This window comes from Pseudochaenichthys georgianus, chromosome 7 (assembly GCF_902827115.2).
Source record: "Pseudochaenichthys georgianus chromosome 7, fPseGeo1.2, whole genome shotgun sequence".
Classification (NCBI taxonomy): domain Eukaryota; kingdom Metazoa; phylum Chordata; class Actinopteri; order Perciformes; family Channichthyidae; genus Pseudochaenichthys; species Pseudochaenichthys georgianus.
Window position 1 is genome coordinate 11361744 of NC_047509.1, and position 15812 is coordinate 11377555.

General features: G+C 38.4%; 2 protein-coding genes across 2 annotated transcripts in view; both read left to right on the forward strand.

Moving 5' to 3' along the window:
• The window catches only part of LOC117450124 (acid-sensing ion channel 1-like), a 44520-nt gene extending 41511 nt beyond the window's left edge, over positions 1-3009 (forward strand). The window contains exon 10 of the mRNA XM_034088162.2: positions 271-3009. Coding sequence (XP_033944053.1) covers positions 271-396 — 126 coding nt within the window. The 3' untranslated portion in view covers positions 397-3009. The remainder of the gene's footprint in view (positions 1-270) is intronic.
• Positions 3010-5680: 2671 nt separating this feature from the next.
• LOC117449788 (glycerol-3-phosphate dehydrogenase [NAD(+)], cytoplasmic) lies at positions 5681-13085 on the forward strand. The gene is made up of 8 exons (XM_034087673.2): positions 5681-5790; positions 7031-7208; positions 8686-8826; positions 9457-9595; positions 10038-10150; positions 10706-10942; positions 11835-11941; positions 12039-13085. Exons 1-8 carry the CDS (start codon positions 5747-5749, stop codon positions 12133-12135), a joined length of 1056 nt encoding a protein of 351 aa, XP_033943564.1. The 5' UTR covers positions 5681-5746; the 3' UTR covers positions 12136-13085.
• The last annotated feature ends 2727 nt before the right edge of the window (positions 13086-15812 follow it).

A 15812-nucleotide genomic window follows, 5' to 3' on the forward strand; every position in this document is an offset into this window, starting at 1 on the left:
AAAGAAATTGACATTTAAAGGGTTACAATTCTGAAAACGAACAAATACTCAATGAAAGTGGAAAAGGCCTTTTTCATAATTTCATTTCGAAACTACAATTAAAAAGGTTTTTTGTGATATATATAATTGAAAGGTTAACAAAAAAGGAGAAACCTTTCAATGTGCATTGTTGATACATTACCTCAGCATTTGTCATATCTTTCTTTTCCTACAACCTTTGTTGAGCCCCTAAATACTGTAGGTGACCTGCTCTGTTTTTGACCCTTGCAGGTGATAAAGTACAAGTTGTGTCGCTGCTCTGATAAGAAGCACAAGCACCACAACAACAACAACAACGACCAGGGGACGGTGCTGAGCTTAGACGACGTCAAGTGTCACGTCAGTAACTTTCATTAGGCTGAGCCCCTGCACTCTCGTCTCGGAGCAGTTTTGTTGGACTTTGTTTGTTGCAGTTTTCCAGACTGCAGGATCAAACGGAGGGAAGTGTCTTAACTGTCCCTGGTTTGTTTATGAAGGGGATAAAGGCTGAATGTGGCTGAAGAAAGGAGAAGCCACAGAGACAGCAGGACAGCAGAAAGCAGAGATCAAACATGTTGCATGGTCATCTGTAAACAGCTTCTCAAGACATAGTAACAGATACAGTACATGGGGGCTTGAACTGAGCTCATATGTGTTTAGTGAATCATTAGAAATCCCAGATGTGTGGCACTGTTTGTGGATTTGAAGGACTTTTTGTGAAATAATAGATGTGACAGGTTTGTTTTCTCTCACAAAATGTTATTATTTCAGTTTTTATGGGATTTGCATGTGAGGGCTTCACATTCTTTTCACTTTTTACCTTCAAATGTTCAATTATCGCTTTTGTTCTAGACTCTCCAACCAACTTTCCATTTTTATATTCCTGTCAACCAACCTCATCTTATAACCGACGTCTTCCCTTGTTAAAATCTGAGCGTTTAGCCTGTATACTGTACTACCTCATCTTGCAGGGTGCGACAGCCCCTTTAAGAATTGACAAGCCAAGCTAATTAATAATAAAAAAGGTTGTTTCCATGTTTAGAAATGAGCAGGTTGAAAAAACAATAAATCTGGCCTTAAAGTGAGCCCACACAAGTACAACCATAGCTGAGCAGCAGTCATAGATCTTTTTATCAAAAGACATTTTGTCACATTAGGAAAAATAAAAGGTAAAAATAATTAAATTAATGATGGGTGATTTCCATTTAGCTGCTTCAGTTTCAGCTTCCTGTTATGTGCGAGTCGGCTCGCTATCAAACTGTCATGGCTAAATGTGGCACTTGAACAGAACAGAGCCATTAGTAATAGTTTGATAATAATAACAGCTCTGTTCTACCTGCAATGACAAGTCAAAATGTCTGTTGTGACAAAATTAAGGGACGATTACAAGATAAAAGAAAATGCTAGCATGTAGTGTGATGCAGCGGTATCTTAGTCTGCTAACTTAGCCACCATAAGCTAATGGTTATACCTGGTCAAATAAAGCTGTAGCAACACAACTCATGTCATAGTGTACTAAACTAGATGGGAAATATGCTTGATTGCTTTTTTGCTTAGAGTTTGATGATTGATACGACTTGTTTGCCAGTACCTGGCTAGCTTAGCACAAAGAGAGAAAACCGCTTTAAGTGATAACACAATCTGCCTACAGCACTTCTCAAGCTCACAAATTAATATATTTTAGCACATTTCTTTACAAATTCAGTTAAACACATTTTCTTTTACCCTTTAATAAAATTGTAGAGCCAGGCTAGCTGTTTTCATCTGTTGTCAGTCTTTTTGCTAAGCTAAGCTAACTGGCTCCTGACTGTGAGAGTGGTATCAATAATTTCATCCAACAGGCGCTTCATTCCCAAAATGTTGAACTTCTGCTTTAAAACTATTTAGCTAAAACAGGACATTTAACATGAAAAAGAGATGGGTGTGTTGCAGATACAAAATAAAAGTACACAAACCATATTATGAACAAATGTCTATAAAGCTCTTCTCCATGTGGTGCTACAAACTGAAAGATCTGCCTTCAAATGTCCATTTAATGACAATCACTGTAAAAATATTTCCTGGCTAAAGTGCAAAACAGACATTAATTTAAGGGAGTGTCGGACATTTTATATATATTCTATATACAGTCTATGAGTTTTACACATAGATGCTGTTTGTCACATGGCAAGATAAAAGTACTGAGTATATGTTGAATGTGTTTTGCTATCTTTTAGGGCTCTACATTGCACGTAGCATTGTACAGTATGGGTCTTAAACTGACAACATAATCGTGTGTGTGTGTGTGTGTGTGTGTGTGTGTGTGTGTGTGTGTGTGTGTGTGTGTGTGTGTGTGTGTGTGTGTGTGTGTGTGTGTGTGTGTGTGTGTGTGTGTGTGTGTGTGTGTGTGAACAAAGTTGCCTGATTTAGAAGCGGGAAAATAGGAATTGCTATTCAAACCACTGTATATCAGTTGGGCTGTAAACATGTCGTTGCATGTTTAAATCTGTCTTTATTCTGACTCTGTTTACAAAGGTCAGACAACATTCTGTTGCCGTTAATCGACATACACTCATTCCCATTGAGCTCAATGTTATTCTTAACAGGAAATTGGAAGTGTTTAGCAGTGTAGTGTAATTATTAAGCACAACCATGCCATTAACTATATTGTAAATACTGGATAATAATATAATTGTATTAGTCTGATCTATGAAATATTGTACTTGTTGTATTTCTTTAATATAGACTAGCTGTGTGTCTCTTTTCCTTTACATATGATTGTAGGTTTGATTATGAAAAGTATGTTTATCAAATATATATGTATTACTCCTTTTTTGTTTGTGTTGCAACAGCGGCTTCTTCTGTGTTGAGTGGTTGTTTTCTAGCGTCTGCTGCATGAGGTCATGCATCTCAGTATAAGTCCACAGGCTGTCCTTCTTTTAGGTTTTGTTTTATATTTTGCCTCCATTTTTTATCTTGAGGTATGAATTTAATATTTCAGTCTGGTGTTGTAAAAATAAATAATGGACTTGAAGCAGTTATATTAAAGATAAAACGTTACGTTTCTTTTATTCACTTAGGGTGTTCCGTGTGGTCGTTTATATTACTAATTATCCTAGAAATATCTTTAATTTTAGGGGATATCATACAGATTTCCACTTCTTTATCATTTGCAGCATGGCATGAGTCATGGCTCTGGGAAATGTGGTCACTATAACACTTGTGTCACAACTGAATCATATTCACTTTTTTACCCAACTTTACCCAAAGAAATTCATGATTTCCAGACAATATCCCTGAATACTTTGGTGGTCCTCTGACCTCTTCTATCGCCACCATGACATTGACTTTTGACAATTTCAGGTTGAATTATAATAACCCTGATGATCCCTTTGCTTTTTATTTTGCACTATTATCAAATCAAAATGTATATTTGTCCAGAACAAATACTTTGAAGATATTCCCATGGCATAGTGAATGTTGCCTTATGAGAGTGAATTACTTCATGTGTCTAAGGCTGTAAGCCCACTTCCACTAAATATGCAGGATTTTGCTTGTGGAAACCAGACTGCTGAATCTGGAGTTTTGTGTTGAGTTTTGAGTTCCCCTTTTGTTTGAGTCCTCCAGACCAAATAATTCCTCAGACAGTGTACTTTCTATGATCGCTCTCATGATTTTTAATGTGATGGCTGTTAGGGAATATTTGCTTAGGTATTCAACCACTGACACAGTTCAAACTTTTCTCCTTTCACTGTCTCTTTTCCCATGGCATAGGCACATGTGTCAAACTCAAGGCCCGGGGGCCAAATCAGGCCCTTGGTGGATTTAATTTCGGCCCGCAGGATCATTTCTAATTACTATTAGATCTGGCCCGCCGGTATATTGCACGCACACCTTAACTCAACCCTGAGGGTTTCCTCAGCTCAGAGCCTGAGCCCAAACATTGATGAACTTGCACCCAAGATGAGATGCCAAGTATCTGGCTTGAACTAGCATCACAGAGCAGCACACTGATTTTCTTGCGACAACAGGGCATGTTTGTTTTTTTCTTTGAGGGAAATTGTTTTTTTGAAGCTGTTGTTGGCCTGTGGAAAAATCTAATCATAAGAAATGACTCCGGAAAAGCTGCAGATAGAGCCATAAGAAATTAATGCAACTGATTTTTTATAGGCTCTCATTTAAGCTTTGTCAGTTCCAGGTTTAATATGCAATAAGTTCATTTCAATACGTTTTGCAATAAAAATGGAACCAGTCCGGCCCTCGACTAGTACAGATTTTTTTATTTTGGCCCACTGTGTGTTTGAGTTTGACACCCCTGGCGGCCTTGGGAATTGCTGCTATCTCTCTTAAGGAGGGGCAGCTTGGGCGCATTGTTGTTGCCAGTTTATGACCGAGCACAAGCTGATATGAGATAGTTTATTGTTCAGGGACATCTAGAGGCCCTTCTTTTCTGGAACCTAGGTTCCCTGGCGCACATTCTTTTATATGGACGACAGCTCTAGTTAGATTCAGGGCCCATATTTGATTAGTCTCGCTGATAAAGAATGTTGATTATTACACTCCGAACTAGTGAAAACCTCGAACTACAGAAGAGTTATTCAGAATTGATTTGGCATCTCAACCTGTGTCAACTCGTGGCTCATGACATGTCATGTGAATTCTCCGGCCGAAGCTCCAAATAACCCATCAGTGTTTGCCATCAAAGCTCCAGCTCTCCACGTGCCTCTCTGAGTCCTGTTTCCAATTGCCTCAGAAGTTTCCCTCACACTGGCTATATTTTTGACTGTGGTGGAAGCAGGAAGAGGACTAGAATCAAAAGCCCTAAATGAAAAACTTTTCTCAGTATTCAGCATTTTAATTTGGTGATGATGGAGGTTTTTTTTCTACATTATATAACATAAGGTAGTTTAATCTATAGCAATGCATCATGTTTCATATAATCAGTCTTCAGTTTATGAGTGTTTGATCATGAAAAGTGTGTTTTCATCTTACACAAAATCAAAGTATCAATACTTTAATGTAAAAATACAATTACAAAAGTATATCCCGTGAAATGTAGTAGAAGTACAGCAGTACAATTCATGAATTACTTCAGTAAAGTACATCAAACTAGTAGGCCTACCTATGTAGCCCACAATACTGTCCACCACTGGGTGTACCTTCTGGCAAACAGTGGTTGAAAAAGTACTTTACTCAAGTAAAAGAAGTAACCACAGGGTAGAAATACTTAAAAGTAAGTAAAAAGCCATGCATTCAAAGTTTAACTTAAAAAACAAAAGCACTAAAGTAAGTATCTAAAGAAAAATACTTTAAATCGATCTATTATTTATTATAATTGTATTGCAAAACTATTCGTAAAATAACTAAAGCTATCATGCAGCACAATATACCTGAATTGAGGTGGATTAGATCAAGTAGTAGGACAGAAGGATTACAGAACCCTCCACCACTGTGTCTGCTTAAAAGACTGTTTGCACACACACTTATCACATCATTAACCAGAGGTCTTGGGTCATAACCATAGAGGTCATAACACGTGGAATGCCTGCAGACTTCACTTTTGCCCGCTTTACTTTGAGCCCAGGGGCTGTGGATGAATGAGTGACCGGACTTGGCCCTGGTTTTAAAGGGCGGTGCAGAGTCTCCCCCCGGAAGGCCAATAAGATGCGGCTCAGCGTGTTGCATAACCACACTGCAGGTCCACCGTCTGTGTCGACTCAACCCCCATTCATCGGTTTACCTCTCCACGATGGCAGCTCCGAAGAAAGTCTGCATTATTGGCTCTGGAAACTGGCAAGTTGCTGTGTTAATATCGGTTTACGTGTTGAAAAGCTAACATTAGAATGCGTTGCAATCTTTGCGTATCACATATTACTTGATAACCCTTTGAACCGTTGCTAGCCAACTTAGCATCACTGGGCAACCACCCAGCTAACGTTAACTAGCCGTTAACAACATGTCCTAAGGGAAAGGTAGTTTTAATGTATACCTTTGACGTTCATTTGACAGTTAGTTAGTTAGTTTGAGTAAACGCTGACTGTAGCCTTGGTTCGGTTGCTATGAAACCGCTGAGTGTTCATAAAACTGACCACATGTGAGTCACGATTACTGTTAATGGTGCGGTCATGTTAGCGATTACCTTACTGCTTTAGCAACATGAACGTTAACCTTACTATATTTGAGTTCACTCTTTTTAGTACCTATATTAGTAATACATGTTAATGTTATTGTACAACCATTATATAATTAGCTGTCTACAATGTGCCACAGAACTACAGTGGATGGTGTTCTGACCAAACCTCATTCATAAGTGTCGTAATTTAACATAAACATGTAGACTTTAAAACCACAGAGTAGTAAACACAATTGGTAGCCATTAAATAATGTATTAATGATTATATTAAACTCGGAATAGAGCTTTGCTTAATCGAAACAAACATTTGTTTTTCATTAGATGAAACATCTGATTAAAACTTGGTATTCTTTTCAAGATTAAAGCTATTGTTTGAAAGAAACGTCACTTAAAAGAACCTTTTTTGCCTTATGTGCTGTTGTTGTCATGCTGAATTTAAAGTAATTGGTCCAACATTAATAGAAGAATATCTCAAAATCCTGTTTTAGCCATTAAGTAAAAATAACTGCATAAATATAAAATCAACAGATTTCTTAAAAAGGAGTTTGGTGCTTGGTTGTTTCCACACATGCACCGAGGGCTAGCTGGTCACACATTTCAGCTTATCTTCAGTGTAGTCTGCCAGGTCATTCTGCTCCTGATCAAAGGCCACCAACTCTTGAGTAAATCAACAGGAAACACAGGAACCATACATATTATTGACGTAATGCTCACACCAGCAATCTTATTATATTAACAAGTCTTTGAACTCTGACATTAAGACATAAAATGCAAAATCACTAGATGTGGGATTCCACACTCGCTGTGTCCTTGTTTTGTAAATTAACAGTGATTTTAAATGCAATGTGACATGCTTGCTTATGTAGATCAACTACTAACCTGTACCTATTAACAATACAGGGGTTCTGCCATTGCCAAGATAGTGGGTGCCAATGCTGCTCAGAATTCAAATTTTGACACCACAGTGAAGATGTGGGTGTTCGAGGAGACGGTGAATGGGCGCAAACTGACTGAGATAATCAACACTGACCATGAAAATGTGAAGTACCTTCCTGGTCACAAGCTGCCAGCTAATGTGGTAAGGACAGTTTGTTTTTCACCATTAAAACATATCTTCTTTGTCCAGCCTGTTGCTTTGCTGTCTGTTTACAACATGCATGCACTACAGCAGGGGGTTCCCAACCTGCGGACCGGTACCGGGCGAGAGCTGGGCCTTTTTACGCACCGCCTTCACTGTGTTGACCTTCATCAGAACAGCAAGTGACTGCAGGCTGCTACGTGTTAACCACACACACCTCTACACACATCAAACTGCCCGATTACTCCCCCTTTTATTAGTTTTATGAAGGAGATGTCCAGTCACCAAGGCGCATGATGTGTGTGTGCGCGCTCAGCTCTGTGTTTGTGTCTGTCCGACACAAGCATTTGTTTTCAAAACCATGAACAATAATTTACACACATCTGGCTAACTCCATAGGTTTGGGTGTTCCCAAAATAAATTAGTATAATCTTAATCGCGATGTAGTGCTAAATGCTGTCGGACGTGCACCGGAACGAACGTCACTATCATAATATCTTCTGAAAACAAATGCCAGTGTCACACACACACATACATACACACACACACACACACACACACACACACACACACACACACACACACACACACACACACACACACACACACCTCCTTCATAATGCGCCTTCTCCTCGTTTTCCCAGCATTCACTGGATTATCCGTAAATCATACAAACAAAACCAAAGCGTTGATTTATCTGTTTTCCCGTTTTGGTTTAAAAACTGAATAACGTCGGTTTTTTGGTTTTCCGTTTTTCCGAAAAACCAAAAAACGACACCGGTTCTTTTTTAAACGTTGTTAATATGTTTTGGATGCATATTACATTACATTACATTGCATTTAGCTGACGCTTTTATCCAAAGCGACTTACAATAAGTTATTACATATACATACATACACACATCTGTTCAAACTGGCATTTTCCTTATAATCTGTACCCTGTGTCCTTTTGTAGTCAATTTCCTGTTGTTTGTCTAGTCTTACCCCGGCTGATACTTCACTAAATCCACTGTTTTAATTTGTAAGGTAAAATTGTAAACGTAAATTGTAACCCTGTAAGGTGTTATGAAAGGCGCCCCCCAAAATAAATTTATTGTTTTAGTATTTGTTCAGGCTGTTACATACAATTAGCCTCTGTTGCTACCTGCTGGTGGTGAGTAAATATTAAAATCAGTTAAAATTTACAACCGGTCCGCGATTATTTTTTTAATGTATCTGCCGGTCCTTGGCACAATAAAGGTTGGGAACCCCTGCACTACAGTTACAGAAATGTTTCTTATTTTAGGTCCTTGAGGCATAATGTGTACTCATGCTTTGTATCTGCGTTTGTTCTTGTTGCTTTAAAAGGCTTCTTGCATAATAGATTGTAATTGTAGATATTATATCTGAATGTTCTCCTAAAGTGCTTTGTTGCACCAGCTCTTATGTAGGGTGCATCACATTTGAACATCCTCCTCACGCTCCTCTTCCTCCTCAGCTGGCCGTCCCAGACCTGGTGGATGCGTCCTGTGATGCAGACATTTTGGTGTTTGTGATCCCGCACCAGTTTGTCGCAAAAGTGTGCGACTCCATAAAGGGGAAGATAAAGACCGAGGCTCTGGGCATGTCACTTATCAAGGTTCGACTTTGCTCTTTGAATTCTTATCCATTTGTCTCTGAATGTTGAGGTGATGCTTCTTCATGTTGTTTGATTAGGGTTGCAGATATTAACTATTAAGCCCTTTTAGCAGATAATAAGAAGCGCAAATTATTAATTTTCCAAATAAATCTATTCATTTATCAAATACATACACAATTGTGTCCTGTTGTGAGATAACGAATGTGGAAAAGTAACTTTTGAAAATGTTAGTCGACTGTGTGCAAACATAAGGTTTAAAGGGAAAACAGATTTCTAAGAAATTAATGGAAAAATATACATTTAAACTCCTCATTAAGCATGATTGATCAGTAAATATCCCGCATGATAATGTTTCTTCAGGCTACTTTCCTAAATTACTATTATATCTGGCTAATGATCTGTAAATGCGTTGAAAGATTACAGTGTATGGTTTCTATTTATCCGGATATAGTATTGCTTTTAATGTGTGCTTGTAGATCCTCTGAACAAATGTAAATGAAATGTACCAAACCTATGCGAACCAACTTTCTGTAAGACTGCCCTAACCAGTTGTGCAGCGCGACCTTTGACCCGGATGACAGTGTGCTATGGCTCAATGTAAATACGCTGCTTGTGTGTTTTGTCCTCCAGGGCGTAGACGAGGGGCCTGATGGACTCAAACTCATCTCCGATGTGATCCAGGAGAAGCTGGGCATCAACATGAGCGTGCTGATGGGTGCCAACATCGCTAATGAGGTGGCTGATGAGAAGTTCTGTGAGACCACCATTGGTGAGTGTGATTGCATGGCCTTTATTTCTCACTCTGACCTATTGCTTATTAAAGGGTTGTTGTTACGTTGGGACAAAGTTGCACTTTAGTCCAGATTTAGATTATAATAATGAAGCAGGAGGTGCTCTGTGTTTCTGCCCCGTCAGCATGAGGGTGAAAGTTTATTCTGCTCTGTAGTTGTTGTGTAAATGACAGAGGGCTGCCTTAGTTTCACATTTCTTTCCTACACGTCTTTGAAGGCACCGCCTGACCCCATGGTTAATGGGATTTCCTTTGAGTGTGTGTGGAAGGATTAGTATCGGATCAGTGTAATGTAATGGAGCATTACAGCTGTACTCTAAAATATGCAGAGTCACTGTTTGAATCATGACTGCTAATAAAAGTACTCTGGTCATCTTGGAGAAATGCCCAAAGATAAGCAGGTGCTTCTTTCTGCTTGCAGGGTGTAAGAACAAGCACCACGGGGCCCTCCTGAAGGAGCTCATGCAGACCAGCAACTTCAGGGTCACGGTGGTGGAGGAGTCCGACGTGGTGGAGATCTGCGGAGCCCTGAAGGTGGTTTATTACAGAACTATGGAGATACATTTGTCTCAATATTATCAATTAACAGATCGCCAATCCATGTGTAATCTTCAAATGTTAAACACACGTGCACATAAAAACTGGTTTCAATTTGTTTTGTCAATGTTTGAAAGATAGTGTTTTTCCTTAACTCCTAAATAGATGTATTGTATTCACAGATGTTTACATAGTGGATTAATAAATTGAAGCTCAACAGAAAAATGATCAGAAATGATTTTGGTGAAATTGTTAATCACATTTTAGCCAGAAATGCCCAAAAATACTTTAATTTCAGCTTCTCTAAAATTATGCTCTTGGTTGTTTTTTTATGAACATGTTTAAGTTTAAGACTTAATATTGGACTTGGCAACGTTTTAATTGTGGAATGTATATACTTCCAAAACACTTATAGGAACTGATGGTTATTGCTCAGGATACAAATAGAAAGTTCTTTAGTTGATTACACAATATGTGAATGCTGTTACTGTTCCTGTCCATTGTATCTAGGTGTGTCTCCATCTCTTTCCTAACACTTTCTCTGGTCCTCAGAACATCGTTGCGGTCGGAGCCGGTTTCTGTGACGGTCTGGGTTTCGGGGACAACACGAAGGCAGCAGTGATCCGGTTGGGTCTGATGGAGATGATCGCCTTCGCCCGGATCTTCTGCACCGCGGGCCCCGTGTCCTCCGCCACCTTCCTGGAGAGCTGCGGCGTGGCCGACCTCATCACCACCTGCTACGGGGGCCGCAACCGCAAGGTGGCCGAGGCTTTCGTGAAGACTGGGAAGGTGAATTTAGGTTTTAAGAAATGTGAGATCCGGCAGCCAAAGCTGAGGACTGCTGTTGATTTGTTGCTAGTAATGTTTGTGTATAGTGATAACTGTGTCCGTGTGGTTTCCCTGATCCCTCACAGACAACGTAACATACTGTATGAAATGCAGCTTTAACATATCTTAAACATGTAATGGTTACTGCTTCTCAAAAGCAATTGCAGTGAATTAGTCTTCTATTGTATATATGACCTTGTACTTCTCAAGCTCAGTAAAATTAACTCAAGTTAAAGTTATTTTACTTATTTTTGTAAAGCACTTTGACTTGCCTTGTGTTGAAAGGTGCTATATAAATAAACTTGCCTTGCCTTAATACAATATGAATAAATGACTGACAAACATTGTTCCCTTATTGGCCAGGCACTAAATAAGTTAAAGAAAAAATGTCTTACGTTTTGAAGACACTTTTATTGTGAGGTTCCTCGGTTAAACTGGGATGACTCTTTCAAAAATATAAGATTTGTCATTAAGGGACAATAATAACTCCGCCTTAAAGTTACTACTTTGTTTCATTCTCTTATGTAGTGTGTTTTGTAATAAGCGGAACATTGCCGATGTGTTTTTGGATCTTGCTTCCCAGAGATTGGCTGCTTTGCCCTGGAATGTTGTCACAGACAGCCAGTGTGTGTGATACATAGTTTATTGTTTTAAATGAAGATTTTGGAGATTATTTTTGTATATAATACTGAATGAATAAAAATGTTTTAGTCTATAGTTAAGTATGTTGACTGTCTTCCACATACTATAGATCCTTTGATATATTTTTATAAAAAATGTAATGTATGGACAAGCTCTTAGTTGTCTATTTAACAAGAGCTCACATTCTGCCTGCTCTCCATGTTTGTGTCAGACCATCGAGGAGCTGGAGAAGGAGATGCTGAACGGTCAGAAGCTGCAGGGCCCGGCCACGGCAGCGGAGGTTTACCTGATCCTCAAGCACAAAGACCTCGTCGACAAGTAAGTGAAGCTGCAGCACACACAATCTCACAGCTGGGTGGAAAACACTCAGTCCAGCATGATGTTTGAATTCACCGTTCCTCCTCCTTCCTCCCAGGTTCCCCCTGTTCAATGCCGTGTATCAGATCTGCTATCAGGGCCACCCCGTCACGGAGTTCATAAGCTGTTTGCAGAACCACCCTGAGCACATGTAGAAAGCAACAAACTGACCAAGTGCCTTCTAAACGGAGAACATTACCATTTCTCATCCGACGAGCAGTCACTCCACAGCTGTCATGCAACCACTGACTGCAGATCAGTGTGTGTTCAGAGGTCGCATCACATCTGTGTTCAGAGGTCGCATCACATCTGTGTTCTCTAAGTTTTACCAATTTGTCCTTAACACTCAGTTTCCATGAAGTGCTTTCTTTCCTTCCCTGACATTTATGTGAATCTTGAAGGATGTTTTTAATTTTTAATGTGATTGTCAGATAGCTCTAGTTTCCTGAGATTGTTTTCCATTCTTCAGCCGAGCCAGAAAAAATCTGAATGCATGGAGTCAGTCTCCTAGACAGCAGCCTAATTAAAAACGCTTATAAAGAAACGCAGACATTACTGGATATCATAATTCAATATGAATTTTTTTAAACATTTAATGACTCCTGTTTAGGGACCCTTCACTGCCATTCAGTCATAAACATTCATATGGCACGGCATCATGCATTCAGATTTTGGCTGGGCTGACACTCGGGGAAAAGACCTGTTGACAGCCTTTTTAAGAGGGAACTATCTTTATGTAACATTAATTTAGCTGATTTGTGAACGCCTGTCAATCATCTCAAGTTATATAATTATAGATGGAATACCTCACTGTGTTTGCTCTAAAGTGTCTTACATAAATCACTGTAATGTCTTGTACTGTATATAACCATACTGTCGATCGCACAGCAACTGTTTTTAACATAAAAATGCAAGTGCCTTTTTGAATGCACGGTTGCGAAGTCTAGGCCGTTGTCTTGTCTTTGGTCAAACCAAAGACTTAACTACTCCGTCCAGTATCCCATGTGTTATTGTAACCTGCCTGACCCGGTTTCACTCAGTAACAGCTACTGTGTGTTGCAATATGTCAACATTTGTCTGTGAATAAACTAATTATGTTCTGGAATCATTTGTCATGCTCGCATTAGTTAAATTCAGTTAACACAACTAGGGCAGGGCCCAGGGGTGTCAAACTGAAATACAGTGGGCCAAAATAAGAAAAATGGCACTAGTCGAGGGCCGGACTGGTTAAATGCCAAAGTTGTTAAAAATAACTTATTGCACATATTAAACCTGGAACTAACAAATCTTAAATTATTGCCTATATAAACATTAAATAATCAGTTGCATTCATTTCTTAGTACATTTTTCCACAGGCCAACAACAGCTTAAAAAAAACAATTGCCCTCAAAGAAAAAACCAAACATGCCCTGTTGTCTCAAGAAAAAAAGTGCAGAAGGAAACATCCATTTGAACTCAGTGTGCTGCTCTGTGATGCTAGTTCAAGCCAGATACTTGGCATCTCATCTTGGGTGCACGTTCTTCAATGTTTGGGCTCAGGCTCTGAGCGGAGGAAATCCTCAGGGTTGAGTGAAGGTGTGCGTGCAATATACCGGGCCAGGTCTAATAGGAATTAAACATTAGCCTGCGGGCCGAAATTAAATCCACCAAGGGCCTGATTCGTATGGAAGCCCATTTCCGCCACTTGAAAAAAATAAAATCCCCATGAAAAGTCATTATGAGATAAGAAAGTCGAAATAATGAGATAAAAAGTCATAATGAGATAAGAAAGTCGAAATTATGAGATAAAAAGTCATGAGATAAAGTCATTATGAGATAAGAAAGTCGAAATAATGAGATAAAAAGTCATGAGATAAGAAAGTCGAAATAATGAGATAAAAAGTCATGAGATAAAAAGTCATTATGAGATAAGAAAGTCGAAATAATGAGATAAAAAGTCATGAGATAAGAAAGTCGAAATAATGAGATAAAAAGTCATGAGATAAAAAGTCATGAGATAAGAAAGTCGAAATAATGAGATAAAGTCATGAGATAAGAAAGTCGAAATGAGATAAAAAGTCATAATGAGATAAAAAGTCATGAGATAAGAAAGTCGAAATGAGATAAAAAGTCATGAGATAAGAAAGTCGAAATAATGAGATAAGAAAGTCGAAATTATGAGATAAAAAGTCATGAGATAAGAAAGTCATGAGATTAAAAAGTCATGAGATAAAAAGTCATGAGATAAGAAAGTCGAAATAATGAGATAAAAAGTCATGAGATAAGAAGTGCGCATGCGCTGCAGTGGCGCTGTCTTTAAAGGTCCCTTCATCACCTTGCTGCTCTCCACCATGCAAACGGCATCTAGTCCTAAATAAGGTAACTATTACAGGTGACTTTTGTAAATGTTAGATGTTACATATAGCCTATATTGCAGCTAAACTACAACAATGCAGTTTATAGCTTTGACATTACCTGTTATGAATAGAATATATATGCCTATAGTTGTGTGGTAACGTTCACGGGTTAGAGTTAGAGCAACTCACAGCAGCAGTATGCCTACACTATTGTCATTAGTGGCGTGAACGTTACCACAAAACTATAGGCATATATATTATAGTTCATAACAGGTAATGTCAAAGCTATGAACTGCATTGTTGTAGTTTAGCTGCAATATAGGCTATATGTAACATCTAACATTTACAAAAGTCACCTGTAATAGTTACCTTATTTAGGACTAGATAGATGCTGTTTGCATGGAGAGCAGCAAGGTGATGAAGGGACCTTTAAAGACAGCGCCACTGCAGCGCATGCGCACTTCTTATCTCATGACTTTTTATCTCATTATTTCGACTTTCTTATCTCATAATTATGACTTTATCTCATGACTTTTTATCTCATTATTTCGACTTTCTTATCTCATAATTATGACTTTATCTCATGACTTTTTATCTCTTTATTTCGACTTTCTTATCTCATAATTATGACTTTTTATCTCATTATGACTTTTTATCTCATTATTTCGACTTTTTTTATCTCATAATTTCGACTTTCTTATCTCATAATGACTTTTTATCTTATTATTTCGACTTTTTTATCTCATGACTTTTCATGGGGATTTTATTTTTTTCAAGTGGCGGAAATGGGCTTCCATAGATTTGGCCCCCGGGCCTTGAGTTTGACGTGTACTGAGGGACAAATCCCACTTTGAAGCCAAAAATAAATAAAACCTTACAGTGAAATGTACGATCTATTTGACACTGGAGACCCAAAAAAGTGTATTTTCTCGAAACAATGTGTGGGAGGCTGTTCAGCAAATAAACTCAGCTCTGCAGGTCGAGGCTGTGGGATGTTTCCCTCGGGCCCCACCCCAAGACCCTCACTTTGAAGGCCTGAGGTGAAGGTGGTTCGAATTAATTTGCATAACATTCCTTCCAAATAATGTACTATGAACTTTTTTCAACATACTATAACTTTTTTGCAAATGTTTCAACATGACTTTTTTTTAATATTGTACTCTGACGTGTTTTCCACATTCTACACTATGACTTGTTCAGATACATTTTGACATACTTTAACCTTTCAACATGGTATGACTTTTTCACCTTATGTTTTCAAATGTTCAAACTATACTATGACTTTTTTTCAAAGTTTGAATGCTACTACTTTGTTTTTCAACATCCTAAAATTTGACTTTAACATACTATACTGTTTTCTTTGTAAAATATTTTTCAACATGATCTTTTCTTTTCGAATACTATGCTTTGTCTTATTTCAACATACTAAAACATTACTTTTTCGACATACTATGACTTTTTTAATTTTGCTCAACTAATACTTATATTGTGTTTTT